We start from the raw sequence: 27458 nt of genomic DNA, 5'->3' as shown, positions 1-27458 counted from the left end.
TCTACCAAGCTCTTTGGGTGACAAAAAGTGCCTGAAGAGATTACTGTTTTCTGGACACAGTGGCCCAAGGAGAGCAGGACATAGGCAGACACACACAGTGCCCTGTGCCTCAAGACACCTGTTTATTGGGGACACAACTCTGCGACAGGGATGACAGGAATCGTACCAAAAATAGCAACGTCTACAGGGCCCCTGAAGGGGCCAGAAGGGTACAGCGCCCCCCACCCCCACCCATTGTACAAAAATAAACTCTCACGCCTATGGACCAGCAAAGACTGGCAGAGCTGCCCCTCAACAGGAACACTCCTCTCTGCCAGCCCTGGGACCCCGTTCTTTGATCCTCACCCCTGCCACTTCTAAGGCACTGTGACTCTCCCCTGGGCTGGGTGGGTACGGCCCGCCCACCCTCCTAACGCCCTCGGGCCCCCCTCCACCTCTGGTCCTCCTGGGGCTGGGATATGGGTCCCACGCTGCCCCCTGCTGGCTGCTCTACCCAACTACCTCTAGCGCTCCCCGGCTCCTGCGGGGTAAACTCACTAAGCTAATGGCCCCTAAGAGGGCTCCCTACCTTTCTTGTCCCCCTAGGCCAGCCTCTCCAGATCTCAACAGCCCAGGGCCCTCTTCCCCTTCCTGCGGAGGACTAGGAGGGGTTTCCCCTGACGGTGGTCGGGCATAGGGCGGGGATGCATCGGCCTGGGGAGGCCTGCGGCCTCGAGCCCGGCGGCTGTGGTGCACTTGCAGGTGCAAGGCCATGAGCTCAGGGGCTCCAGTGGCGAAAGGGCAGAAGAGGCATCGGTGGAGGGCACCCCCCGGCCCAGCCTCGCCTCCCGGCCCTGCCCGCAGGGACAGGTCCAGGGGTTCGGCCTCACCGCCTCGCCCGTTGCGCAGGGTCCTCCCAGGGCTAGCGGGCTTCCGACGGGACCCCGGCGCGGCGCCTCTTGATGGAGGCCGGGGACTCGCCGTGCCCTCCACCCAGGTCGCAGGCTGCGGAGCCGGCTTAGGTCCCGACGACTGGGCCGAACCCCGCTGGGAGGAGGGCGGCGGCTCGGGGGGCGGCCCAGGGCCGGCCCCGCTCTTCTGCTCCCGGTGGTGACGCTGCAGGTGGTACTTGAGCGAGCCGGACTGGGTGCCCGCATAGTCGCAGTGTGGACACTTGTAGGGGCGCTCGCCTGGAAAGAGGGGGGGCGGAGGCGGTGGGTGACAGGGCCAGAGAGGATCACTGCCCGCCCCAACTCGCATTTCCCTTCATGTTCAGACCTCTGGACCAGGAAAAAAAACCAAAAAAACAAAACAAAACACTGCTTCTCTCATCCCCTCTGATTTAATAAAAATCTAAAGGCTGTCGAACGTTATCTCCCAACGTTCCCAGGAGGCCTCTCACCACCCCCTTCTTCCTGCCCTCCAGTCCCCTCCCCACCTCAGAGGCTGCCCCCTCACCTGTGTGCACTCGCAGGTGCACTTTGAGGTGATGCGCTGAGCGGAAGGATTTCCCGCAGAACGGGCAATCCTTGCCGGTGGCCCCTCGGCCTCCTTCAGGCCGGGTCCCTCCAACTAACAGCCCATTCTCTTCTGCAATACACACATAAGGGAAATCAAAGGGACTTTGCTCTAACCGTATCTGGGTCATGTGCCCCTACATCCACTCCACAGGACCGCTTCCCCTCCGCGCCCAGGGGGACACAGTATGTTAGCAGGAACCTGAAGGGTTGGATTTGTTGGGAGTTGAGCTGTACCCTCAAAAGGAGATAAAACTGGGAGGGGGGAATGACGGGAGAAATAAAAGGTCCTTTCTTAAAAGGGGGGACAAAAGAGCGGTGGTGGCATAGGAGTGGGCCCAGGATGCAGAAAACCTTGGAGAGAGGAGGCCCCTTACTTACCCTGCGTGGTCGTGGACCTTGCCTGGGCCCCCGCAGCAGGCGCATTGTGCCCTGAGCCCTCACCTGGGCGCGGAGGCAGTGAGGCCAGAGGGCCCAGCGCCCTGCTCCGGGCCCAGGTCTCTTCCTCTGTCTCCACCATCTCCTCTTCCTCTTCTGGCTCCTCAGTGCGGTGCCGGCGAGCCCGGGCCGGGAGAGCAGAGGGAAGTGGGCGGAAACCTCCAAAGCTGCGGCCAGCCCCAGGCTCAGCGCCCTCACCATTTGGCCGGGCCTCACCGGCTCGCAGACTCAGGTAGCCCAGGAGGCTTGGAGGCTCGCGGCGCTCAGCCGGTGTGGGCGCTGGGGCCAAGAGGAGCGCAGGGCCCAGAGGCTCATAGGCCAGCAGGCCCAGGTCAGGAGGCTGGGGGGCCCGGGCAGGCCCAGAACCAGGCCCCGGGGCACGCAGTGGGCCCAACTTGCTGGCGTGCACCTTCATGTGGTTCTTAAGGAACCAGGGCTCCTTGAAGCAGCGGCCACACACAGGACACGCATGATCGAAGGAAGCCTTGTGCTTGCGCATGTGGCCCTTGAGAAACCAGGACTGCGTAAAGCTCTGGCCGCACACTTGACAGCGGAACTCCGGAGGCGCTGGGGGCTCCTCGGGAGCAGCAGGAGCAGGGGCGGGTGTTGCCTCACGTTCCGGCTCCGGGTCGGGCTCCGGGACGCATCTAGCTTCAGGCTGGGGTGGAGGCTGAGGCTGGGGCGCAGCCGAGGTGGCCGCCAGGGGGCGATCAGGAGCTCCGTGGGCCGTCAGGCTATGGTGCAGCAGCTCCTCCTCCTGGCTGGAGCCGAAACTGCACAGGCCGCACTTCCAGGGCCTGTGCAGTATGTGCAGGTGGCGTTCGCGCTCCGCCGCGGTGCGAAACTTGCCCTTGCAGAAGGGGCAACGGAAAGCGGACGATGAAGGAGCCTGGGGCCGCCCCAGGGCCTCAGTGGCAGGGGTGGCCTGCAGGCCCCCTGAGCTTCGGGGTCTCCCCAGCCGGGCCTCCCGCAGTAGCGCCCGCTCCTCCAACTCCAGCAACAGGCGAGCGGCGGGGCTACGCGGGCGCTCGGGCTGGTGCGTGCGCAAGTGCGAGCGCAGCAGGGCCCGCTGCGCCGCGCGGTGCCCGCAATGCGGGCACTGGAAGGCCTGGGCGCCTGGGTGCGCCCGCAGGTGCAAAGCCAGGATAGAGTTGAATCGGAAGCGCTTCCCGCATACAGGGCAGGGAAATCGCCGTTCGCCCGCGCGACTCTCAGACCAGCCCACTGCTCCCATCCCCGGAGACCCGGAGCTCACGCCTGGCCCGTTGGAATAGCGCTGCAGATCCAGTTCGCCGTCGAAGGCCGGTGGCGACGGCGCTAGGTGGCCGCCCGGGGCGCGGGGACGTGAACCCTGTGGAGAAAGATGTGAGTAGGGCAAAAAGGTGGAGAATGGAGCGCAGTGGGGGAAGCAAGGGCATGGAGAGCCAAAAGAACCCCAGGGAGGGTGGGTCGGGGCCTGAACCAGGAACACTGGGTGCCCCTCCCACTCACCTCAGGAAGTTGGGGGATGACTGGGAATTGAGCTGTTGGGGCTACAGAAATAACTTCTAATAATGGGAGGCCAGAGAGAGAGGTAGGGAGGGGAGGAAGCATAGTTGCAGGTACTTGTAGGTTCAGGCCCCTGCTTCACTCACCTCCATGGACCCCCTTCACATTCTTTGGTTCTGGGGAGTGCAGGGAAGAGGAGGAGGAAAAGCTGCTAGTGAAGGCAACAGGTGCTGAAGAGCTAAAGCAAGAGAGACAGATTTGGAGGAAAAGATGAGCCCTGATTTTCAGCAGTGGAAAGAGTCACTCCCAACCCCAGACTCTTAGCACGCTGAAACCTATCCCTTCTTCCTGACATCCTGAGACAGGAGGGGGCTGCTATCTTCAAAACTTGTGCTCTTTTATTTGCCCACAAAGCTCCCTGATAACCCAGATTTCTTCCCCCAAATTATTCCTTTTTAAATGCCTTGTCCAGAACAACCACCATCATCACCACCACCATCACAACCCACCCCCACCCCAACCCCACCGAGTTGGTGGGGGAGACCATCACAGTATACCCTTCTCTTATTTAGGTTGGGCTGTGCAGCTTGAAGAGCAAATGGGGTAGGCTTGCCAGGCTCCTCAGTTATCCAAGCGGGACCAGTTGCTCTCAGACCCCTAACTGACCAGCCAGCCAAACATTCTTCCAGACTCCACAGTTCTTCCTTCTGCCTTTACCCTGTCTTTCTGTCTTTCCCCCTCATTCTTCCTCCCTCTGCCTGGATTCCTGATCCATTCATTTCCATTCATTACAGAGACTCATTCATGCATGGGAGAGAAACACCTCCCAGCAGCAGAGTCTGGAGACAGACAGAGGGGGAGGGGCATGAAGGGGGAGAGAGCCAGAGGAAGAGGGAATGAAGAGAGAGTTGGGGGAGGAGTGGAAGTTAAGGGGCGCTGCAGGCCTTGGGAAGGGGTTAAAAACTGCAAATACCGGACAGGATTCATCCCCTTGTTTCAAACCTTGGAGCCTGCAGTTTGATGGGGCATCTCAGCCCCTTTGTCCAGGGCTGTTCCGAAGCAGGCTTTCCTCCTCTCTGCAGGGGAGAGGCTCCCTCACACAAGAGGAGGATTACACTGGCTCTGAGCTCAAGAGGCTGGAGTGAGGGACGGGGGGCGGGGCTGGGCCATCTGCACAGATAGGGGCTCAGCACATGCTCTGAGCAGGAAAGGGTTAACATTCTCCAGGCTAAAATTCCCTGGGCCTGGGATGTGCAGAGCTCCAGGTCTGAGGAAGGACAAGAGCACTGAGAGGAAAAGGACTGGGGGGGTGGGGGGGCAGATCTCCTGATTCTAAGCTGCAGAGGAGGTTAGCATTAAGACTGAGAAGCAACCCCAGAATTAAGGTTTATGGAAATAGGCCTAGGAGAATGACCAGAAGTAGTCCAGTCTACCTTTCTTGCCTACATACAGAATTGTATCTGGTCAAGGCTAGACAAATGTGGGCCTAAGCTATTTTTTTTTTTTTCCTGAGATAGAATATTTGAGATATAAAGAACTTCCTTATAATAGGCATTGTGAAACTGAAATAGGTTACTGAAAAAGAAAAGGACTCAGCATTACTTTGCTTAAGGATCTTTAATAGAAGAGAACTGAGTCAGGAGACAGCCCTGCAAAAAGAAAAGGCTCTGGAGGTCCAAGGCTTCTTTAATTTTTGACATTTCATAGATGGAGATATGTCTCCATGAAGGGGCATGGAACCTGTTACATGTGGAATCCGGGTTACGGGAATTTTATTAGCAGGAGATTAACAAAATGTCTTTGTTCGAGGGTCACTAAACAAACGCCGCCACTACTTTTAATATCTATATTTCTGCAGCTCCAAATTAGGGCATCCACTCTCATTTTCTGGATCCCCAAATAAACCCCTTGCCTGGGGCCAAGAGCTTAGCGGGGTTCACTGAGCAGTATCATGAAAGATGAATTAGGGAAGGACTGAGGGGTGCAAGACTATAATGGGCCTAGTCAGACCATCAGTAGCCCTGCAACCTTCAGTAAGTCATTTAACCTCCCACTGTACTCATCTGTAAAATAAGGGGGTTGGACTAATTTATACTGATGGTCCCTTCCAGTTTGAAACTTTTGTGGTTCTGAGTCATAGGACTCTTCTGGACCCCCGAGAGACATTAAAACAAATGGTCATTCCTTCAGTACCATGGAGAGTGCAGTGGGCTACCAGAGGAGCCACTTTGGCCACCTCAGTACCATAGATAGAGCTATGAAGTGCTAGAGGGGCCACATTTGCCATTTTAGAGCCATAGATAAGGCACTGAGAAACGTCACAGGATTTTTAAAAATTCCTATCTGAAAACCACAGCAGGAGAAAAAAGCAGAGGTACCAGAGGAATTATTTTGGCCTTTTGGATGTCACCAAAGATAGATAGATGTAATAGAAAATAGATGTAACTAGAAGAATTTTAATTAGCTATAAGGAGTGCCCTGACAGTTACAGTTTGTACATCCTGGAATGAGTTACTGAGGCATCGTATTTGGGTCCATCACATTCTGTTGCTCTCCTGGGGATTCCCGGAACATCCTGGTGTACAGCCAATCTGGTATATTCAGAGGAAGCAGATGGTGGGGGAGGAGGGGGGAGGCTGGGAATACTGCATGGTCATAGCTGACTAACCTATGGGCACATACTCTGATTCTGAGAAGATTCTAGGGCCCCGAACACTGCCTATAGGATCATAAACAAAATACCTCATGGAAGGCTGACCTCATATTGGAGTCGAGCAGAGTAGGAATTGGGCAAAGCTTTCTCCCCCCAAACAAAACCAAAACCAAAAAAGTGCTTTGCACATAGCAGTTTCCAGGATGGAAAGACAGCGACATACAAAAAGGCCCAAATTGAAGCTGAATTCCCGAGCAGGGAAAGTTTCCCCAGAGGGTAGCCTCAAATCAACAAAATGCATTGAAAGACCTTTCTGGGTCCAGTCAAAATCTCTTGAGTCATTTCCTCACTAAACCGGGTCCCAAGAATCTGATCTCTTGAGTTTTTCTCAATAGGAGAATACACTGACAGAGCCCCAGGTTTTATGAACTGACCTGGAACCCAGGTCATGCATGTATTGCCTGTGAGCAATAATTAGAGTTTTCTATAGTCAGGCCCTAAACACCAGCCACGAGACTTAGCCAGACAGTAGTGCTGACCTACTTTCTACCCTCAGTGGGAATCAAGGGTTATTGTGCCCTTATTTGGGTTCTATAGGAATGCAGGGCCAGGGATAGGGATTCGAAATCTTTCCAAAGCAACAGGCCAATTTCTTTTAGGTGCTAGGAGAGCTGATGGGGAAAAGGATGTGGACCATCAAACCTTACTGAGTAGGGAAGGACAGAAGGGTTGGTGAGAAGACTCTTAGGAACAATAGGGACAGGTACATAGACGCATGTGCCGAATGGAGGACCATGAAGATTGTCTCAAGCTTTGTGGTTCAAAAGTTTTTCAGGTCAAAGTGTAAGGGGCGAGGGTTCAGGAATTCTGAAGTATGCTTGTGACTAGGCTTCTGTCTCTGGTCAGCTCTAATACTTGATGTTTTTCCCTCTGAGAATCCTTACGTCTTCCAAGTATCCTAACAACGACTAATGCTGCACTAGATGGGGTTAAAAGGAAAGGGAACTCCTTAGGTGGTCTAGAGTCAAGACCACCTTTATCACACAGACATGCCAGTAGTTCCCTTTTATGGTCTCTTCTCCATGGCCCTCTGAACCTCACTACTCAAGTGGCTACTTCAAACTGACCCCACATCACAGCCTCCTCTTGGTAAAGCCTCCTTCCTTCCATCCTCACTGCCCTGAGCTGGGGTTACAGACCTCATCATGGATGCCAAATGTACAGCATGGGGCGAGACAAGGTACACCTGCTCACCTACTGCCACCCCACCATGGTGAATCATCCCAGAGGCATGTCCCTACTTGACCCCTCTTCTGAAAGTTCTGGAGGACCTGGATTTGGGGGAGGGGGCCTGAAGCCAGCCCTAAACCCCCTTAGCTGGAACTGACCCTAGAAAGGTCAGAGTCTTAGCACCCATATGAGCTTCAGTTCTTAGATTAAGGGGTGGGGAGTGAGAAGGAGAGCCTCTGGGAAAATCTCCCTCCCAGAAGTAGGTTGGCAAGTAGTGCAAGACCTTTGATCCTGCACAAGAGGTTCTTCCAGCAGCACTGCAGACCCCTCCCGGGGGAAGATAAACCAGAAGGATGATGGGGGGCAGGGTTGGGAGATTGGGAGGCCAGGGCTCAGCTACCCAGGCCCGGGAGAACAAAAGCTGAGTTGCAGCCGCCTCCGCTGCTGCCGCCGGCCGAGCTCTTTGTGACACTTTGTTTGGGACGCAGAGAGGGAAGCACCCCCCATCCTCTCCCCTCCCCCACCCCTGCTCCCGGAGAGTTTAGGTCCCTTCCTCCTCCTGCATCAGCCCTACCTGGGCCGGGGGGCACTCATCCCCTCAGACTCCCAGCTCCGCCGCCCCGCACCCCCAGGCCCCTCGCGCCCTGCCTTCGGGCCCCTACAAAGACGGCCGCCCCCCCCACCCCCGCTGGCCTTTCCCCTTTGCTGTCCGCTTTCTCAGCTCCCCCACCTGCCCCCCTCCCTAGAGGCCCCCCTAGCTCTCCAGGCTTCTGCAGCCGCCGCCCCCACCCCGCCCCCCCAGGAGCTCTGGGCGAAGTTTGCTTGGGGCCGAGCCGGCGCCCCTCCCCCGCCCCCGCCCCCTGCACCTGCTCCGAGCCGGGCGCGCGTAGAGGGCCCCCCCTCCGTGAGGGGGGGCGGGGGCCGGGGGCGGGGGCCGGGTGGCGGAGGGGGGCCGGGAGTGGGGGGAGCGGCTACTCACGAGCCCCGGGCGGGCGGCGGCGGAGCGGGCGGCGGCGGCGGCGGCGGCGGCGGGCGGCGGGCCGGCGGCGCGGGCGTCAGCGTTACGTGGGGCCGGGGGAGATGCGCCGGGCCCCGGCCCCCCCGCCCCCGGCCCGGCCCCCGCCCCTCCCCGGTCCCCCGCCCCCGGCCCTGGCCCGCATTGTGTGCGGCGGGAGGCGGCCCGGCCATTAGCATGCGGGGGGCGGCGCGGCGGGGCTGGGAGCCGCGCGGGAGCGGGAGCGGGAGCGGGGCTCTGGCTCCGGGGACAGGGAGCTGGGGACCCCGGGAGCCGCGAGAGGCGGCCGCCAGGGGCGGGGTGCGGGCCGTTTGGAGACTGGGGGCGCTGTCGGAGGGAGGGAGGGAGGGAGCGGGGGTGGGGCACACAGATGATTCCAACAGGAGACTGGAAGAGATTTTGAAAGGTCATCTCGTCCTTCCCCCAGCCTCCAAGCAGGACTGCCCCTCCCACCCTAAACCCGGACATACCAGGGAAGGAGCTGGCTCTGCCGCTCTTTCTGCCCCAACATGCACAGACTCGGGAAGTTCTTCCTGGGGTTTTATCTCAAAGCCTCTCCCTTACAATTTCTGTCTCTCTTTTGGGGGAGGAGGAGGAGGGGCGATTATAGAGATAGTTAATGTCTGCCGTATAAGAAACATTATTAAAGTTACTCTACGGTCCTTTCTGTTCTTGATAAACAATTCCTGCTCCTTGCTCTCGAATTCTATTTTCCATTCCTTAAGTCACTTTAATGGCTCTTCAATACAACAAATATTTTCTGAGTGCTTACTAAGTACCAGGCACTATGCTCAGCGCCCTGGGAGATGAACAGATGAGGGGAATACAGTAGCCTCCCCCGAGGAGATTGTAATCTAGACAGGGGCTACAAATTTGTAAGTAGGTTACTTAGATTTAACCAATTTTTAGCGAATGCCTGTTCACATACTAGTAGTACATAATTCTTGCAATAACACTCTGAAATATAATTAGTCTGCATTTACAGGTAAAAAAAATGAAGATAAAGAGACTTTCCACTGGCCTACCAGTTAAGCAAGCCAAACATCTCACATTCTATCAGGCCTTAGCCACAAAAATAAAATTTATGCACATGGGGATGGAGGAGGGAGTAGACATACAACAGTTCTCAGAATCTCTTTAATTTCCCAGTCCCCAGAAAAGAAGAGTGGGCACAATGCTCCAGTGAGGGTTGACCCAGCACTGAGCAGAGCAGAAGTGGTTTACAAAGAAGGCCACTTGCCTCCCAGGACCCTGTCTCTAATACTAACTCCTCGGGCACTTCTGGCTCAGTCTTCTTCTGTCATCAGTAATAATAATGATGACAGCTACTAACGTTTATGGAGCATGTATTGAATTGGTTTGTATGCATTTTGTCTTTTAATACTTAAGGCAATCCCTTAAGATTGGTATTAACCTCCCTTTATTGACAAAGAAACAGAGAGATTAAGTAACTTGCCCAAGGTCACCCAGGTAGATCTGGGATTTGAACACAGGACTGCTTGCCTCTGGACTTCTGACTGGCTCTGCACCAGGATGGACTTTTCCTATTTTTGATATATAGACTATATAATTGGGCCCAGATGGTCCTGCTTCTTATTGTAAGAATAAATGACCCCAGCTTAGCTTCTGAATAAGCCCTTTAGTATATGGGCATCAGGCACATCAGTATGACCTCATCAGCACCATTAATGGTTATTAGTCACCCAGCCTGAGTCAACAACCCTTCACAGCCATAGTATTAGCCCCCTTTTTATCACTCAGTTTCAACAAACTGAGATTTGAATTAGTAGAATAATGTATCCAAGGTCATCATATAGCTGGGAAAGTGGCAAAGCTGATTCTAGTCCAGGTCTGCCTGGCTACAAGGTGACTCCTGTGCTTCAAAAATATTAATTGCTGGAGTTGCGGTCATGGCGCAGTGGTTAACGAATCCGACTAGGAACCATGAGGTTGCGGGTTCAATCCCTACCCTTGCTCAGTGGGTTAAGGATCTGGCATTGCCGTGATCTGTGGTGTGGGTTGCAGACGCGGCTCGGATCCCACGTTGCTGTGGCTCTGGCGTAGGTCAGCGGCTACATCTCTGATTAAACCCCTAGCCTGGGAGCCTCCATGTGCCGCAGGAAGCAGCCCTAGAAAAGGCAAAAAGACAAAAGAAAAAAAAATTAATTACTTCAATAGTGTCCTTCCCAAGGCTGACCATTTAAGGACCATCTTCTATACATGTCTAGTTGTGGGTTATCACTGAGTCAAAAACAATCCCCACTATAAATAGAGCTCTCCATCCACTTAGTCAGTGTCCAATCCAGAGTAAATCCTTCAAGAAAGGAATGAGAGAGGAGAAACTGTCCAGAAAGTGAGAGACAGGAAGCCAGGTCTTGGCACAAATCTTTAAGAAGTAATGACAGGACTAATCCAGAGAGTAATGTGAGATTTCTGTAGGGAATAGCAAATAATTTCAGGAGGAATCTTCCCCTGCAAAAGGAGAAACATGAGATGAAAATAGGGGGAAACTGAGGCCCAGGATGGTAGTGTTCATGCAGATGAGGTGAGTGATCAGAAGAGGAACCCAGGATGGGCAGAGATGGGGACAATAGGAAACAAGAACAGAATGAGACAGGGCTGGGTGTCTCGAGGAGAGAACTGAGGCTGGTGCCTGCTAACTGCCACTCCCTGGATCCTTAGGTCCTCATAGGGACCTTTGCCCCACCACACCCCAATCCTGATAGCCTGTCTCTGCCAGGACAAGTTCGTTGGCTGCTCTGAGCTACCAAGCCCCGCTAGGAGCTCCAGGCTCAGCTGGGACCCATCCCTTTGGAGCAGCTGCTTCAGACTAGGTAGGTGTGAGGACCTGAGCCTCAACTCCCTGGATACTGGAAGTGGGCAGAGGGGTAGCTGGAAGAGATGCTGCTGTATATCCTGTCTCCTGATAGGTGCCATAATACATTTTTCCCAGGCTGGGAAGTACCGAGCTCTCGTGGTCAAGGAAGCCATGGAGGAGAGAGCTGGTCGTCTGGAAAAGCTACAGCACTGGGCGAGGCACAGGCAGAGTGGGCACCTCTTGGTGCTGGCGGTGAGGCCAGGCTGCTCCATCCCAAGCTTCAGCATGTTCACTTCTACCCCAGTTCAATTCCATCCATGTTTAGTGAGAACCCATCATGTTCCTGAAACAGTGCTAGGCTCTGAGTGGGAGGAGGGTGGAGGAAGCATAGACTAAACAAGGCAAGACCCTTAATTTCCATGTAGCTTCTTCCATCATGTGAGGAAAACACACAGGTAAGTGACTGAACTATGACATGAGACAGAAAAAAATTAAAGGATTTCCCCTTCTTTCAACAGCCCTTAGTTGACTACTTTCTGCCACTACACCTTCCTCCCAATTGCTGATCTCTAAAAGAGGCAGGGGCTGGGAGAAAGGAAGGGAATCCCTGACAGTTCCCCTTCACCTATCCTGCATCTGGTCTCCAGGTGAGCCAGCTATGGCTGGCAGTGGCTGTGGTGCCCTTTGCTATCTCAGTTGCCTGCCTGAACTCTGCTTGTCACATGGCCACAGCACTGCCACTTGGGCCTGGAGTACTGGTAAGAACTACCATATGGGAGGGTGGAAGGAAGGTCCTGAGGGGTCAGAGCTCACCACGTGCCTTTCTCATCACTCAGGGTTTCCTCACTGGGATTGTTACCCTTGAGCTGCGCAGAGCACCCCGTTTCTGGAAGGTGAGAGGAGAAGAGAACTATTCTGTCCCCCTCCCACACACACACACCCCTCAGCCCAGGAAGTGGATTTCTAACTGTCGACTGTCAGCTCTCTGCTCTCTGCCCATGAATGGCCTAAAAGACTGAGAAAGGAAGACATTTAGATGGCCCTGTTTGGAGGTGGAGGAATAGGAACTGAGTTTGGTTTTCAGCTAGGCTGCAGGTGGGGCTTGGGGTTGCACTGAGTCCCCCAGGCTGGGCAGAGCTGAACTGACTCACTGGCAGGTGCGTGCCATGATGATATTCAACCTCTTCAATCTGATCTTGGGCTTCATCGCGTTGGTGATTGAGGTGATGAAGACAGCCTTGATGTCTGCCCCAAATATCCCCTCCCAGGTACAAGTGAATAAAAGAGAAGGTGGGACGATGAGGAGACAAGAGGAGGGGGAAGGGCAGGGGCAAATAGGTGCAGGGTCCTTTGCAGCATCCTCAGCCCTTTCTACCTACAGCTAGAGGGCTTGCTGGTGCTTGAGCTCAGCGCTGAAGCCTTCACTCTAGGGGGAGTGCTGGTCTCAGCATACTCCCTGATCCTGCTGAGCCAGAGGAAGCGAGGATGCTGCAGGAGCCAGAGTCTGCACTACCAGGAACTGCAAGAGGTACTGAATGAAGGCAGGGAGGAAAATATTTTTTCACTGGCTATCCTGGTTGGCGGTACTTAAGGGAAAACAATGGCACAGGGCAGAAAGAAGGGGTACTAGACTGAAAGTGATTGGTTTTCTGGCTTTGGACATTTCTCCTCTAGAGGTGGGGAAGAGGGAATTGGGTATCTAAATGGTTGGGGTTAGAAATGTGAGAAGCAATAGAAATCTGCCTAAATATTGGAAGGGCTATGGGAACATGGGGAAAAAATGGCAGAGGACAAAGTTGCATCTGTCTGGGATTCTTCCTTTCTCATCCCTTCGGTTTGCACTCCTCACACTTGTCTGGTTTTCAGGGTCTCTCAGAGTTGGAGGAAGTTCCTGATTTGGAGAATGGTCCCACCGTGACTAGCACAGCAAACAGAACGAATGAGTGAACTGGCAAGGGGAAGAGTACAGGTGCTGCTCTCCTACCCTACAGAAGCGTTCTCCAGACACTCCTGCACCCCATCCCCACAGAACTCAAACTAGATGGAGTCCCTTAAGACTTAAAAAGGAGTTCCCTTGGTGGCTCAGCAGTTAACGAACCCAATTAGGATCCACGAGGATGCAGGTTTGATCCCTGGCCTTTCTCAGTGGGTTAAGGATCTGGTGTTGCCATAAACTGTGATGTAGGCCCGTATGTGGCTGGGATCCCACGTTGCTGTGGCTGTGGCCTAGGACCGCAGCTGTAGCTCCGATTCTACCCCTAGCCTGGGAACTTACATATGCTGCTGGTGCGGCCCTTAAAAAAAAAAAAAAAAAGACCTACAAGACGTTTGGTGGAGTGCCTTCAATTTTCAGTCAGACCAGGGCCCCATTCTTTTCCCTTCCCTTCTGGAGACAGCAATACCCAGACCAAGTCTTCCATCACCTCACTACCCTAAAAATCTGCCCGCCTGCAAGATATCCTTAAACAGCTATCAGCTAGACTGATTTCCTCCCATCTGTCCTTACCCTCCTTCCAACTTTTCTTTCCTTCCCACTGCCTCCCAGTACAGCTTCACATTTGCCTCATCTCACTATTTCCAAGATTTCCAACTTTCACAGTCCCAACCACTCCAAACCCGGGTTTCCGTACACGCCTACTCTCTGAAGTCAATTCACTCGTGCTTTAGTTCTCAGTCAGAGGCGGTTCCTTTCTACTCTAGCGGAGACTACAAGTCCCAGGATGCCCCGCTGCCCCGTGGCCTGCTGGGAAATAAAGAGCCTTTCCTCCGCGGTGGGGGCGCTGTGCATCTGCTGAGTGACGCCAAGCGCTGGAAGTCAGGGCCTAGCCGAGAGTTTCCTCGGACGCGACCACTGGCCCCGTGTGCAGGGAGGAGCCGGGCGGGCTATTCTGAGAGGGGCCGCCACCACCCCAATCTCGGTAACTGAGAGTTGACTGTGGGTCCACAGTCCTCCCTCTGACAGCTTCGGAGACGGGCAGGGGCGGAGGGCTGGCCCTCAGCAGAGCTGGGGTTTCCACAGATGTTGTCGCCGTGCCCCCTCCCACAGTGCCCAGGTTCAAAGTCCTGAGACTTGGAGCGCGCGCGAGAAAGGGGTTGGAGATGATGAGTCAGAAGCCCAGGGCCCTTTTCATCCCCCTCCCCCCGGGCCTAGGCGCCTGAGGAGGACGGGCTGGCCAGACGGGTGGATGGGGCAGGAAGAGGAGGGACACGGCGACCCGACCTAAGGCTTTCCCGCCTCTTGCGAGCACGCCGGTGTAACGAGCCCGCGTCGCCGCCACCCTTTCTCTCCAAGGCGGGAGCGGGACTGCGCAGGCTCAGCCTCTCAGCAGCCCCGCCGACCTTCGATCCCGGCTGCTGAGGTGCGGTTGCTGAAGCTCTGGTTGCGCTCAACCCCCACCGTTTATGACCTTTGCAAATGTGCAAAGATGACGAGCTCAGGTGGGCTTGAGAAAAGCCCAGGAAAACTGGGAGCACCCAGTTGTACCAGCCCGACAGCTTACTAGCCGCTAGAGAAACTAGAAGTTGACCAGAGCTGCATTACTATGAGAACTCACCCCAAATTCACAAAGTGCCCAGGATGGGTGTGCGCCTCACACTCATTTTTGTTCCCACTTGAGAAGGCTTCTTTCCCTAGAGAATGCTGCTTCTCCGGGCTTAGCCAAGCCCAAGCACCAGTAAGGAAAGAGCGCAGCCTGGCTGCCTTGCCCTGACATTGCAGTGGCGCCAGGGGCAGCTCCTTTCTGTTTGTGACACCTTGGGAGTGGTAATAGTCGCCCTATGACAAGATTGTGTGAGTATTTGTGGGTGGGGACAGTTCTGGGATTAGGTTCTGAAATGGAGAAAACAAGATCTGGGCCTCCCCCTTCGCCGCCTCCTCCCAATCTAGAATAATGGAGAGCTCATGTGTGAAGGACTCAAAATAATTTTCTTAAAACTCAGAAGGTGATAGTAGATGAGGAAGCTGAGGGTAAAAATCAGCAATTCATTCCAAATAGAAGCAGCAGCTTTTAGTGATATAATCAGATGTCTAGGAGTTGCATTTTACTTCTTGGAGAATTCAGTCACCATGCAGATGAACCTTATATCAGTCAGGTTTGGTGAGATTATGATGTGGTAACAATGCCAAAATTTCAGTGCCCTGAAACCTAAAGCCCCAAAGGTTTAGGGAGTCTGGCAGGGTACTCTGAACATTGTAAGTTACGCAGGTACCCAAGCCCATGGAGCACTACCATTTTGAGATCCTACCATGACACCATGAGACTAATACCCCTCACCACCACCAGCTTGCCCAGTTGTGAAGTAAGCATGAAGAATTGTTCATAGACTTTTAAATGTTTCTGCCTCAGAGGGATACATATCACTTCTGCTCACACTTCATTGGCCAAAGCAAGCCATATAGCCATATCCAACTTCAAGATGGCCAGAAGGGCAATCTTTACATATGCCTGGAAGGGGAAGGGAAGCAGAAATACTTCATTAAAGGAAGAGGAGGTAGCCATTTGCAGTGATTTGTTGAACAGCTTAGCAGTTGGTATTCATCTGTTCCAGCAGTTATGCGCATATCTACTTTGGTTTTGTTCTTTGGTTTTGTTCCACTAAATGAAGTTCTCAATAGAAACTCCCCCCCCCTCCCCCAGGATAATGGTAAGACTGGGAGACAGGAAATTTGATGTGTAAGTTTGGGCAAGTCAGACCTCTATGAACTACATTTTGCTTAAATGGAGGTTATAGTATTTACCCTCAACCTAACTGGAGGACCAAGGCTCAAATAAAATTACACATGAAAAAAAAAAAAAAACTTTAAAACTGTTAAACACTTTGGAGGTTTTTCCGATAGGGAAGAGGAGTGAAGCAGATTAGGTATGAGTTAATAGGGAGTCATAGGAACTATGGAAAACTAGAGGAGCCCACATTCTATTTAAAGACTTTAACCCAATTCTACCCAATTATTCCCATGTGGGACTGGGGGCTTGGTATTGCCATTGTTCCAATTTTCCTATAAAGGTCAGAAATTCTGACTTTTTAAATGTGAATCATCTGATTTTAAAATGCTGAGGCAGTTCCTTTTGTATATGAACCTGACTGATATCCATGAGGATGTGGGTTCGATCTCTGGCCTTTTTGTTCATTGGGTTAAGGATCCATCGTTGCCTTGAGCTGTGGTATAGGTCAAAAATGCGGCTTGGATCTCACGTGGCTGTGGTATAGGTTGGCAGCTGCAGCTCCAATTGTTGACTCCTAGCCTGGGAACTTGCATATGTCGGAGGTGCAGCTCTAAAAAAAAAAAAAAAAAAAAAAGTAAATAAAATAAAATGTTGATGATTACAATTTTAAAAATCAACAGATTCGGCCTATGGTCCTTCAGTTATTGTCTCTCATTATACAAAAATAAGCTATAAATTCAGGTTTTGGATGTGCAGTTCTCGTTGGCCCTCAAGGCTTCTAAAATTCAAATCTTGAAGAGATTTAACATTAGGTTCTCATATTGGTTATCAGGGAGAGGGTATTTTGCCCCCCAGGGTTTATTTGGCAGTTTTTGGTAGTAACACCTTCAGGGTAGGAGGAATATGTAAGCAAAGGAGAATCAGATGATAAGTTGGAAGATCAGAGATTCAGTCCCAAAGCTCCTAATGCTCCTTTCCTGTGCATTATCCTCTGCCAGCTGCTACTGAAGACTGTTAGGCTTGTCCTGTGGTCCTCATTATACACCACACACACACACACACGCACACGCGCCTGCACGCACACACACAGCCAGAGTTCCTGGCTGCTCCATGAAATCATTCTGCTTTGCTATAATGCTTCCCAGCAATCATTGTATCTACCCCTTCATCAGTTTGGCAGCCTCTGTGGAAGTCACTCATATTTTACTTGAATTGCTGCCCGTTGAAACGTCACAGAAAGAAGTGACTGGGACAAGGTTACTGCTGACGTCAGTTTTTAAAGGTCTTGACCCCATCCCTTGCTGTAAGCACTGGAGAAATATGTGGTTTTGTATGCAGCTGAATTCTGTGGTGGTTGGGAAATTCTCCATGTTGATGAATTTTACCCTCATTTCTTTGAAATTCAGTCATTTATTCTGGCCTCAAATACATGATTATGGACAACTGATGACATTTCCCAAATGGAATATCTACTTTTGCAGATGGTTCAGGTTTTGTGTCCTGGGCTGTGTCCTCTGCTGCCATCTTGTGGTCCCTTTGCTGCCCTAGTGGCAGTCTCACAAAGAGCCTTCTCACAAGGTAATGGCGTATGCCAGTGGCTTAGTTGGAGAAAGAATCAATGCTTGCTCAGGGGCACGCCCCAAATCCCTTCCCTGCCAAGAGTCCACCCAGGCGGTAGCACACAGGCTTGGTGCTTCCACCAGCAGACAGGAGGCGCAGGTCCCTTCAGGGTCAATCTCAGCCCCTTGGGCCTCTATGCAATCCTGGATTGGAGCCACCAAAATCAGTAAATTCAACTACCCAGGAATAATTGGAGCTGACCTCGCCTGCTTGGCCCAATGAATGCCCCAAAGACTCTCACCACTTGCCACACAGGCCTGGGATGTTCATCATCTCAGTGAGAGAAGATGGTTACTCCTTCAGGTTTCTGGATTTCATTTTTCTTGTCTAGGCCCATTTGGTGTTTCTCTGTGTCCACGCCCTTTATTCTTGTCTTGCCCTGCTGGTGCTGCCCGAGTTTGATATTTGATTGATGAATTGAACAGAACAGTGGCAGGGTGTCACTATGAGTCAGTGTTTCCTATAAATACGGCAGGATCTGAGCACTGTAGTGTCAGAGGTCTGCCTCCAGGGCACAGGAAATCTGGGAGACTTCCCTGAAGTGGGCTACTGGTGACTAAGAAGTGAGTGACTCATGCAGAGGTGAAGGCAGGAAAATTTTTAATTGGTGCTAATTTTTTTTCCCATTATAATAATGTGTTTAAAACCTTCCATCTGGAATTCCTGTTGTAGTGTAATGGGATGAGCAGCATCTTAGGAGCGCTGAAACGCAAGTTCGATCCCTGGCGGCATAGTGGGTTAAAGGATCTTGCATTGCCGCAGCTGCTCTTAGGTCACAACTGCCACTTGGATCTGATCCCCTGCAGGGGAACTCCATATGCTGCCAGGTGGCCAAAACAGAACAAACCAAAATACCTTCCACTTGCTAAAGTAAATGTGTAGAACTACCTCAGTTGTTAGCCCATCCTGTATGCTTTAAAATGTCCCATCTTTTTGGAGAGCCCCCAATTCTACCATGTCCACATTACCCCAGACTCCAGAAGTAGAGGAGGAAGAGGAAGAGAGGAGGAGAAAAAGCAGGAGGACGGAGAGGAGAAACCACTACCTTTGGTGTTTGTTTTTAATTTGTATAAAAATTTAGGGAGAAGGGCCTCCTGATATAATTTCCTAGGCTACTAAACTGATGCTACTCTCTAAAATTCAAATGCCATTTATTTAATGGGAGTTGTCCTGTGTTTCTTTCATTTTATCCTTCTTTGCCTACATTTTTTTTCAGCCTGATTTCATTTGTTTATTTATGTCTTTGTGCCTTTTTTCTAGCCGCTTCCTGCGGCATATGGAGGTTCCCAGGCTAGAGGTCGAATTGGAGCTGTAGACACTGGCCTACGCCAGAGCCACAGCAATGCAGGATCCGAGCCGCGTCTGTAACCTACACCACAGCTCACGGCAACGCTGGATCCCTAACCCACTGAGCAAGGGCAGGGATGGAACCCACAACCTCATGGTTCCTAGTCGGATTCGCTAACCTCTGCACCAACAACGGGAACTCCTCATTTATATTTTATGTTGCATGTTATTCCTGATTCTATTTATCATCTGAATCTTTGGTTTATTTTTCTTATCAGAAATGTTTCCTATGTTCTGTCCAGAGTGAATGAGTTGTTTTTATTGATTCTTGTCTGTTTTTCCTTGCCTTTGTAAAGCTTTCTTGTTTAAAATATTTTCCACAAGTCTAAGCTCCCCAGACAAGCTTTGGTTTGTTTTGCTTCTTTATAACTATGTGCTCATTTTATGTACAAAGAAAATGTTCTAGGTGTTCCCTTGTGGTGCAGTGGGTTAAGGATCAGGCATCACCGCAGCAGCTTGGGTCTCTGCTGTAGCTCAGGTTCAGTCCCTGGCCCTGAAACCTCCACATGCTATGGGCACAGCCAAAAAAGAAGAAAAGAAGAAAGAAAAATGCTCTGCACCCACTCTTATACTTTAGGTAAAGTGAAGGAAGTCATGGCATAAGAGAAACAGGATTGATGTCTTTGTGACTCACAGATAATTATGAGGAAGAGAAACTGTTCTTTGTGAACCTAAGTAGTGAAACTGGGTCCAGTGGTTACATGTCAGAGAGGCAGTTTTACTTTTTTTTCCCGCTTTTTAGGGCCGCACCTGCAGCACATGGAAGTTCGAAGGCTAGGGGTCATTTCAGAGCTGTAGCTGTCAGCCTACACCACAGCCACAGCAATGCTGGATCCCTGACCCACTGAGCAAGGCCAGGTATGGAACCCTATCCTCATGGATCCTAGTTGGATTCATTTCCACTGTGCCACAATGGGAACTCCTAGAGAAGCAGTTTTACACCAAAAAAAAAAGAGAAACTAAACAGCTTTCTAAAGATGAGCTACTTTGGGAGTTTCTGTTGTGGTTCAGTGGTAATGAACCCAACTAATAACCGTGAGATTTCAGATTGATCCATTGCCTCAGTCAGTAGGTTAGGGATCAGGCATTGCAGTGAGCTGTGAGCTGTGGTGTAGATCACAGATGCCACTGGGATCTGGTGTGGTTGTGGCCAGCAGCTGCAGCTCCGATTAGTCCCCTAGCTCAGGAAACTCCATATGCTGTGAGTGCAGCCCTAAAAAAAAAAAAAAAAAAAAAAAAAAAAAAGAAGATAAACTGCTTAACTACTTTGAGGTTAGGCTCTCGACTTCTGGATATTTTGTTTTTTGTTTTTGTCTTTATAGGGCCACACCCGCGCCATATGGAGGTTCCCAGGCTAGGGGTCTAATCGGAGCTGCAGCTGCCAGCCTACACCAGAGCCACAGCAAGGCAGGATCCGAGCCGAATCTGCGACCTTCACCACAGCTCACAGCAATGCCAGATCCTTTACCCACTGAGCAAGGCCAGGGATGGAACCCGCAACCTCATGGTTCCTAGTCGGATTCGTTAATCACTGAGCCACGACAGGAATTCCTGAAATAGATGACTTTTAATTTCTTCTCCAATACTAAGATTTGGTTTCTCAGCAGTGGTGATATTTTTTTTTTAACAGACCATACTCTCTAATCTGAATGACTAGCCCCAAGCAAAAGTATAAAGTATTCCTCTAGTCCCTAAAACAGTGTTTATCAATTGTGGCACTACTGACATTTGGCCAGATAACTCTGTTGTGGAAGGCTGTCCCTTGCATTGTAGCATGCTTAGCAGCATCCCTGGTCTCCAACCGCTAAACACCAGTAGCACTCCTCCTTCTAATTGTAAACAAAAATATCTCCAGGAGTTCCCGTCGTGGCGAAGTGGTTAGCGAATCCGACTAGGAACCATGAGGTTGTGGGTTCCATCCCTGCCCTTGCTCAGTGGGTTAACGATCCAGCGTTGCCGTGAGCTGTGGTGTAGGTTGCAGATGTGGCTCGGATCTCACATTGCTGTTGCTCTGGTGTGTAGGCTGGTGGCTACAGTGCCGATTCGACCCCTAGCCTGGGAACCTCCATATGCCGAGGGAGCGGCTCAAGGAAAACACCCAAAAAAAGACCAAAAAAAAAAAAAAAGTCTCCAGACATTGCCAAATGTTCCCCAGGGAGCAAAATAGCCCCCTCATAGGGCATGAAAACCAATACCCTAGAGAAATATGATTAGAAAGTTTTCAAGAATTTAGTATTTAACTTCTCCAAGATTCTTATATTTAAAGAGAGCCTACAAAGACCTGCAAGAGCCACACTGCACATCCAAAACCTGAAATCCTCTCCTTGTGCCCGTATTCTCCCTTCTGAATTGTCCGTCTTACATGGTGATATGGCTTGGTCACACAAGCTGAATGCTAACCTCCTCTCCCTCATTTCCTGTAGCCAAATGCTCACCCTAAAATCTATACATCGTGTATAGATTTTCCTCCTTCTCTTGAATCAATCCTCTTCTCCACCTCACCTCCACCCCTGCCCTAGTTCAGGCCCTCACTTCTTACCTACCACAGAAAAGCTTCCTAAATAGTTTCTGTACCTCCAGAATTATCATCCTGGAAGATCCTTCACATAACCACATCAAAGTGACCAAATAGCTTCCCACCTTAAAAGCCCTTTAGTATCTCTATCTAAAGATCAGGTCCAAGCTATTTTAAATTGTGCAGTGACCTCAGTGATCTGGCCTCTGCCTTTCCAGTGTCATCTCCCACATCCCCTTCCTTGCAGTACACTCTTCAGTGACAGCAATCTGAGGAAGGTGGCATTGGCATGCAGCCTTACATTTTTTTAATTTTTTTTTTTTTGTCTTTTTGCTATTTCTTTGGGCCGCTCCCGCCGCATATGGAGGTTCCCAGGCTAGGGGTCGAATGGGAGCTGTAGACACTGGCGTACACCAGAGCCACAGCAACGTGGGACCCGAGCCGCGTCTGCAACCTACACCACAGCTCACGGCAACGCCGGATCAGTTAACCCACTGAGCAAGGGCAGGGACCAAACCCACAACCTCACGGTTCCTAGTCGGGATTCGTTAACCACTGCGCCATGACGGGAACTCCAAATTATTAATATGTATGATAAACATCCCCACTCCATCTTTGAGCTTTACCTTTTCCCTCTCTTTTTTTTTTTTTTCTTTTTTTTGATTAGCCCAAGGATCATGATGATGACAGCAGTGACTCAGTCATGGGTGGGATGGGGGTCAGGGCTTTTTCTTTCACACATTAATGAGAAGTCAGAACAATTAAAACATCAAGAGGAAGTCAAAGCCATATCATGTCAAAAGAGTTAAGTGAAAACATCTCACTTCGGCACATGTTTCTTACTTCTATGCCTTATTCAAGCTGATGTATCAGGGCCTAGCCCCATATTGCTAACTGCTACTGATTCTTTAAGACTCAGCTTAGTTCACCTACTTCAGCTACTTCGGGAAGCTTCCCTGATCTCTCCCATTGCCACTCAAACTGTACTTTTACAGTGCTCTACACATAGTTCTATGCTTATTGTGAAGCGTATCAGAATGTGCCACCCCAAGATGTGCCTCATTGGCATGGGGTTGTTTTGAACTGGAAGCAAATAAGAAGCAGTAGACTCAGAAAGAGCTTTCTGCCCTCCTCATGTCTGCCTAAAAGTGGAATATAAATTTCCCTTTGTGAAGTCTTCCCTCTCCCCTCTCTTGTAGCAGGAGGAAGAAAAACAACCATTTCACTGCTGAAAGACAGTCAGCACCATGATGGGTCTAGACAAACAAACCTTACAAAAAATTATCCTTATCGTCCGTCAGTTTTCCCGATATACTTACTTTCCTGCAATCTACTGCCCCTAGAAACTCAAAATGCTTTTCCTTTGTCTTGTCACGTCTCTACAATTTCTCACCTTTTGTTAAAATGGTATATAATCCCCTGTGTCTAATCACCTCTTTGGGTCTTCATTTCTTTTCTATGAAGTTCCTCTGTGCATATAAAAATTGAAATAGTAACATCAAGTAAGATGTAGTATGCCTTTTCTCCTGTTAGTTTGGCTTTTGTTAATTTATTATTTGCAAGCTCCAGCTACTAAACCTAACAGGATAAAGAAGAGGTTTTTGTTTTTGTTTTTAAAGAAGAGGTTGTTTTTTTTTTCTCCCATACAGTTGAAATTATCACTTATGTACCCACTTTTGAAGCAAGAATTGTGTTTTATTCATCTTTATAACCCCAGAACCTAGCTAAGTGAATGGTATATAGGAGACATTCAATACATGTTTACTGAATGAATGAATAAACAGACTAAGTCAGAAGGAAATTTAGAAGGCATTGGATGTCAGAACATAGAAACTCCTGTGCAATATTTCTGACAGTCATTTGATCTCTGCTAAAACATTAACAATAATGGTGCCACTGGGGGAAATCATTCAAACATACAGCACATGCCACAACAAACTCATGATCCCAAACTACAACTAGATCCTAAAGGCAATGGCCTAATACTACTATTGGCAGTTCTCAATTTCCACAAATGCTGCTTCAAGTTTTTTGTTTGTTTGTTTTTCATTTTGTTTTCAATAGTTAGTCTAAAGTTCACCTAGAAGAATAAATAGAAGATAATGAAAGAAAAAGGAAGGAAGGAAGAAGGAAAGAAAGAAGGAAGAAAGGGTTTCTAACAAGAAGAATAATAAGGTAAGACTTGGCCTATCAGCTATTAACGTATATTATAAAAATAAAAAATTAAAACTGTGGTATTGACATCAGAATAGACAGATAGATGAAGGGAACAGAATAGAGTCAAAAATGGCTCAAGTACACTGTAAACCAACTATAATAGAAAAAATAAAAATCATTTAAAAAAAGGCTTAAGTATATACAAAGATTTAATGTAATATATTTTAATGGCACTATTTCTTATCAGACAGTTAATCATAAACTGATTTTTATCAATAAATTATTGGAAAAACTGCATAGCTGCTTGTAAATTAAGTTACACTTCTATCATACACCATACCAAAATACACCAAAATTAATTCTAGACTTAACTTTTAAAAATTAAAGAGGAGTTCTTGTTGTGGCTCAGTGGTAATGAACCCAACTAGTATCAATGAGTGGGTTCAATCACGGGCCCTCCTCAGTGCGTTAAGGATATGGCATTGCTGTGAGCTGCGGTGTAGGTCGCAGATACAGCTTGGATCCTGTGCTGCTGTGGTGCAGGCAAGCAGCTGCAGCTCCAATTAGACCCCTAGCCTGGGAACTTTCATATGCCATAAGCGAGGCCCTAAAAATAAATAAATAAACAAATAAATACAAAAAAAATTAATGACAAATGGAAAAATCAAAATCATAAAAGTGTGAGAATGTAGGTAAATATTTACATGACATGAGGCAGATTCTAATTATAACACCAGTAGCAGAAACTAAAAAGAAAAAGAGTGATTTTACATTAAAAAATTTAAACCTTCTATCCAAAAAATCACAATAAATAAAGGTAAATTTCTTTCTTTCTTTCTTTCTTTTTTTTTTTTTTTTTTTTGTCTCTTTTTAGCTATTTCTCGGGCCGCTTCCGCGGCATATGGAGGTTCCCAGGCTAGGGGTCGAATCAGCACTGTAGCCACCAGCCTACACCAGAGCCACAGCAATGTGGGATCCAAGCGCATCTGCAACCTACACCACAGCTCACGGCAACGCTGGATCGTTAACCCACTGAGCAAGGGCAGGTACCGAACCCGCAACCTCATGGTTGCTAGTCGGCTTCGTTAATCACTGCGCCACGACGGAACTCCCAATAAAGGTAAATTTCAAATGAAAAGTTAAGAAAGGATGTTACTTATGTATAAGTAACATATAACTAAAAGATTGTTAGTATTAATATTGACTCTTTTCTTATAGAAATATTGATAAAGATAAAACAGCCAATTTACCAAAAATAAATTAAGAAATTTAAATGGCCAATAAATCTATGAAAGATGATTTATATTCATAGTAGTTAAATAAGTGCAATTTAAAATAGTAAGATGGTGGGAGTTCCTACTGTGGTGCAGCAGAAACAAATCCAACTAGTATCCATGAGGATGTGGGTTTGATCCCTGGATTCGGCTCAGTTGGTCAGGGATCTTGCATTGCAGTGAGCTGTGGTGTAGGTCACAGATGAGTCTTGGGTCCTACATTGCTGTGGCTGTGTTGTAGGCTAGCAGCTATAGCTCCGATTCCACCCCTAGCCTGGGAACTTCCATATGCTGCGGATGCAGCCCTAAATAGCAATAATAAAATAAAAACAAAACAGTAAGATGCTGGAGTTCCCATTGTGGGTTAAGAATCTGACTAATATCCATGAGGATGTAGGTTTGCTCCCTGGCCTCACTCAGTGGGTTAAGGATCCAGTGGCCCTAAAAAAGACCAAGAAAAAAAAAAATAAAACAATAAGATGCCATTTTGTGCCAATTGTGTTGTTATCATTTTAAAGTGCATAAAACCCATCAGTGATGAGTATGCAAGGAAATAGGTACTTCCTTATACCTCTGGTAGAACTCTGAATTGGTACAACTGTAATGGAAAGCAACTTATCATCTTGTATCTACAGGTTAAAAAATGCCTACCCTTGGCCCAGCAATTGTGTTTCTAGGAATTTTTTGCAGTAGTTGTATAAGGAGTTACCTATTGAAATGTTCATTACAGCATTAATTTTAAAAGTGCAAGCAGCTCTAGGAGTTCCTGTAGTGGCTCAATGTTAAAGAACTTGACTAGCATCCATGAGGATTTTGGTTCAATCTCTGGCCTCAGTTATTGGGTTAAGGATCTGGCATTGCCATGAGCTGTGGTCTAGGTTGCAGCTGCAGCTCAGATACTGCTGTTGCTGTGGCTGTGGCATAGGCCAGTGGCTACAGCTTCAATTTGACCCCTAGCCTGGAAACCTCTATATGCCATGGGAGCAGCCCTAAAAAGACAAAAAAAAAAAAAAGTGCAAGCAGTTCTAGATGTCTAATAGTATGGTAGTTTATAGTTAAAGTGTAATAAACCTAGAGAATGAAATATTATACTGCATTATCCTGGCATAAAAAGAGTAAAAGATGTCCATGGTATATTTCTAAGTTACAAAAAAAAAAAGAGCAGATTGCATCCAAGTGAAAAAATGACAAAAGGCTGGAATAGATATTTTCTCAAAAAAATTGCAAGTGGCCAATATGCACATGAAAATGATGTTGAGCATCATTAGTCATTAGGGAAATACAATTCAAAACTACAATGAGCTACCTACCACTTTACCACTTCACACCTTCTGGGATAGCTATAAAACCAACAGCAAGAAATAGAAAATAACAGGTGTTGGCAAGGATGTGGAGAAGTTGGAATGCTCATGTATTGCTGGTAGGAACATAAATGCTGCTGTGGAAAAGAGCTTGGCTGTTCCTCAATAGGTGAAACATAGGATTACCATGTAAGTCAGAAATTCCACTCTTAGGTAAAAAAATTACACATGAATGTTCATAGCCAAAAGATGGAAACAACTTAAATGTCCATCAGGTGATAAATGGATAAACAAAATGTGGTATATATATCCATATGATGGAACACTTCTTATTCCAGTGTGCTATAACACGGATGAACCCAGCAAATATGCTTAGTGAAAGAAGCCCGACACAAAAGGCCTGTATTGTATGATTATGTTCATCTGAAATATCCAGAATAGGTAAATCCATAGAAATAGAAAGCATATTCATAGTTGCCATGGGCTGGGAGAAGGAGAGAAATGGGCATGACTGCTTAAAGATTATGAGGTTTCCTTTTGTGATGCTGAAAGTGTTCTGGAATTAGATAGTGGTGAAGATTACACAGTACTGTGAACGTACTAAATGCCACTGAATTGTACACTTTAAAATAGTTAAAATGATGAAATTTATGTTATGTGAATTTTACTATAATAAAAAAGCACATTACAAAATAATAGGTATAGTTAGTTTTGTTTTTCCAGATGTATATGCATAGGAAGAAAAGTGAGAAAGATAAATATCAATCTATTCTGTTTGTTTATGGTGTCATTTAGGACTAATGTTCTAATTTTTCTACAATAATCCTAGATTACTTGAGCCCTTTTAAAAACATGCTCTAGAGTTAAGGATCCAGCATTGCCAAGGTGTAGGTCGCAGATGTGGCTTAGATCCAGTGTTGCCATGGCTGTGGTGTAGACCTGTAGCTGCAGCTCCAATTTGACCCCTAGCCTGAGAACTTCCATATGCCACAGGTGCAGCCATAAAAACAAAACAAAACAAAACATGCTGTAGAACAATATTTAATGAAATAGAGGAATGTTCATCATATATTCATATATTATTTAATCAAACCAGTATACTTGTTTTTTAAAAACACTCAATTTTTTAAGAGCAATTTTAGGTTTACCACAAAACCAAGAGGGAGGTACAGAGGTTTCCCATATACTCCCTGCCCAACACATGCATAGCTTCCTCCATTATTAACATCATTCACCAGAATGGTACTTTTTTTTAATGGTGACAGATGTTAACTAGATTTGTTGTGATCATTTAGCAATATATACAAATATTGAATCATTAGGCTGTACAGCTGTAACTAATATATTGTTATGTCAGTTATACCTCAAATTCTTTCTTATTTTTAATTTTTATTTATTTTTAAAAGGAATTTATTTTCTTTTTTCTTTTTTTTAGGGTCGCA

The 27458-nt window shown here is 48.5% G+C and overlaps 2 protein-coding genes across 6 annotated transcripts in view; one reads left to right on the top strand and one right to left on the bottom strand.

Moving 5' to 3' along the window:
- Positions 82 to 15013, bottom strand: ZNF219 (zinc finger protein 219). Of its 3 annotated transcripts, none has more exons than XM_021099309.1 (5): positions 14693 to 15013; positions 3569 to 3660; positions 1878 to 3285; positions 1438 to 1569; positions 82 to 1169 (listed from the first exon to the last, which is right to left on the bottom strand). In XM_021099309.1, the coding sequence occupies exons 2-5, from the start codon at positions 3572 to 3574 to the stop codon at positions 565 to 567; spliced, it is 2151 nt and encodes a 716-aa protein (XP_020954968.1). In that variant the 5' UTR covers positions 3575 to 3660; positions 14693 to 15013; the 3' UTR covers positions 82 to 564. The 3 variants fall into 3 exon arrangements, with proteins under 3 accessions (XP_020954968.1, XP_020954969.1, XP_020954967.1); XM_021099310.1 differs by lacking the exon at positions 14693 to 15013 and adding an exon at positions 8791 to 8917; XM_021099308.1 differs by lacking the exon at positions 14693 to 15013 and adding an exon at positions 8285 to 8354.
- Positions 10427 to 27458, top strand: part of TMEM253 (transmembrane protein 253) — a 41482-nt gene continuing 24450 nt past the window's right edge. The window contains exons 1-8 of one of the 3 annotated variants that reach the window (XR_002345950.1): positions 10427 to 11154; positions 11274 to 11390; positions 11786 to 11896; positions 11975 to 12031; positions 12296 to 12406; positions 12520 to 12666; positions 13005 to 14056; positions 23349 to 23459. Coding sequence is in view for 1 of the 3 variants with exons in the window: in XM_003362095.3 (XP_003362143.2) it covers positions 11310 to 11390; positions 11786 to 11896; positions 11975 to 12031; positions 12296 to 12406; positions 12520 to 12666; positions 13005 to 13085 (588 nt within the window). In the remaining 2 variants the exon portion in view is untranslated. Of the gene's footprint in view, positions 11155 to 11273; positions 11391 to 11785; positions 11897 to 11974; positions 12032 to 12295; positions 12407 to 12519; positions 12667 to 13004; positions 16422 to 23348; positions 23976 to 27458 lie in introns of those variants that run through there. The other 2 variants (XR_002345949.1, XM_003362095.3) reach the window with 2 other exon arrangements.

This window comes from Sus scrofa, chromosome 7 (assembly GCF_000003025.6).
Source record: "Sus scrofa isolate TJ Tabasco breed Duroc chromosome 7, Sscrofa11.1, whole genome shotgun sequence".
Lineage (NCBI taxonomy): Eukaryota > Metazoa > Chordata > Mammalia > Artiodactyla > Suidae > Sus > Sus scrofa.
This window is presented reverse-complemented; position numbering and strand designations above follow the sequence as displayed.

Coding starts and splice junctions, on each gene's coding strand:
- ZNF219 (XM_021099309.1), bottom strand. Junction 1,570..1,877: donor AAGGTCCACGACCACGCAGG/GTAAGTAAGGGG, acceptor TGTGTATTGCAG/AAGAGAATGGGCTGTTAGTT. Junction 1,170..1,437: donor GCACCTGCGAGTGCACACAG/GTGAGGGGGCAG, acceptor CCCTCTTTCCAG/GCGAGCGCCCCTACAAGTGT.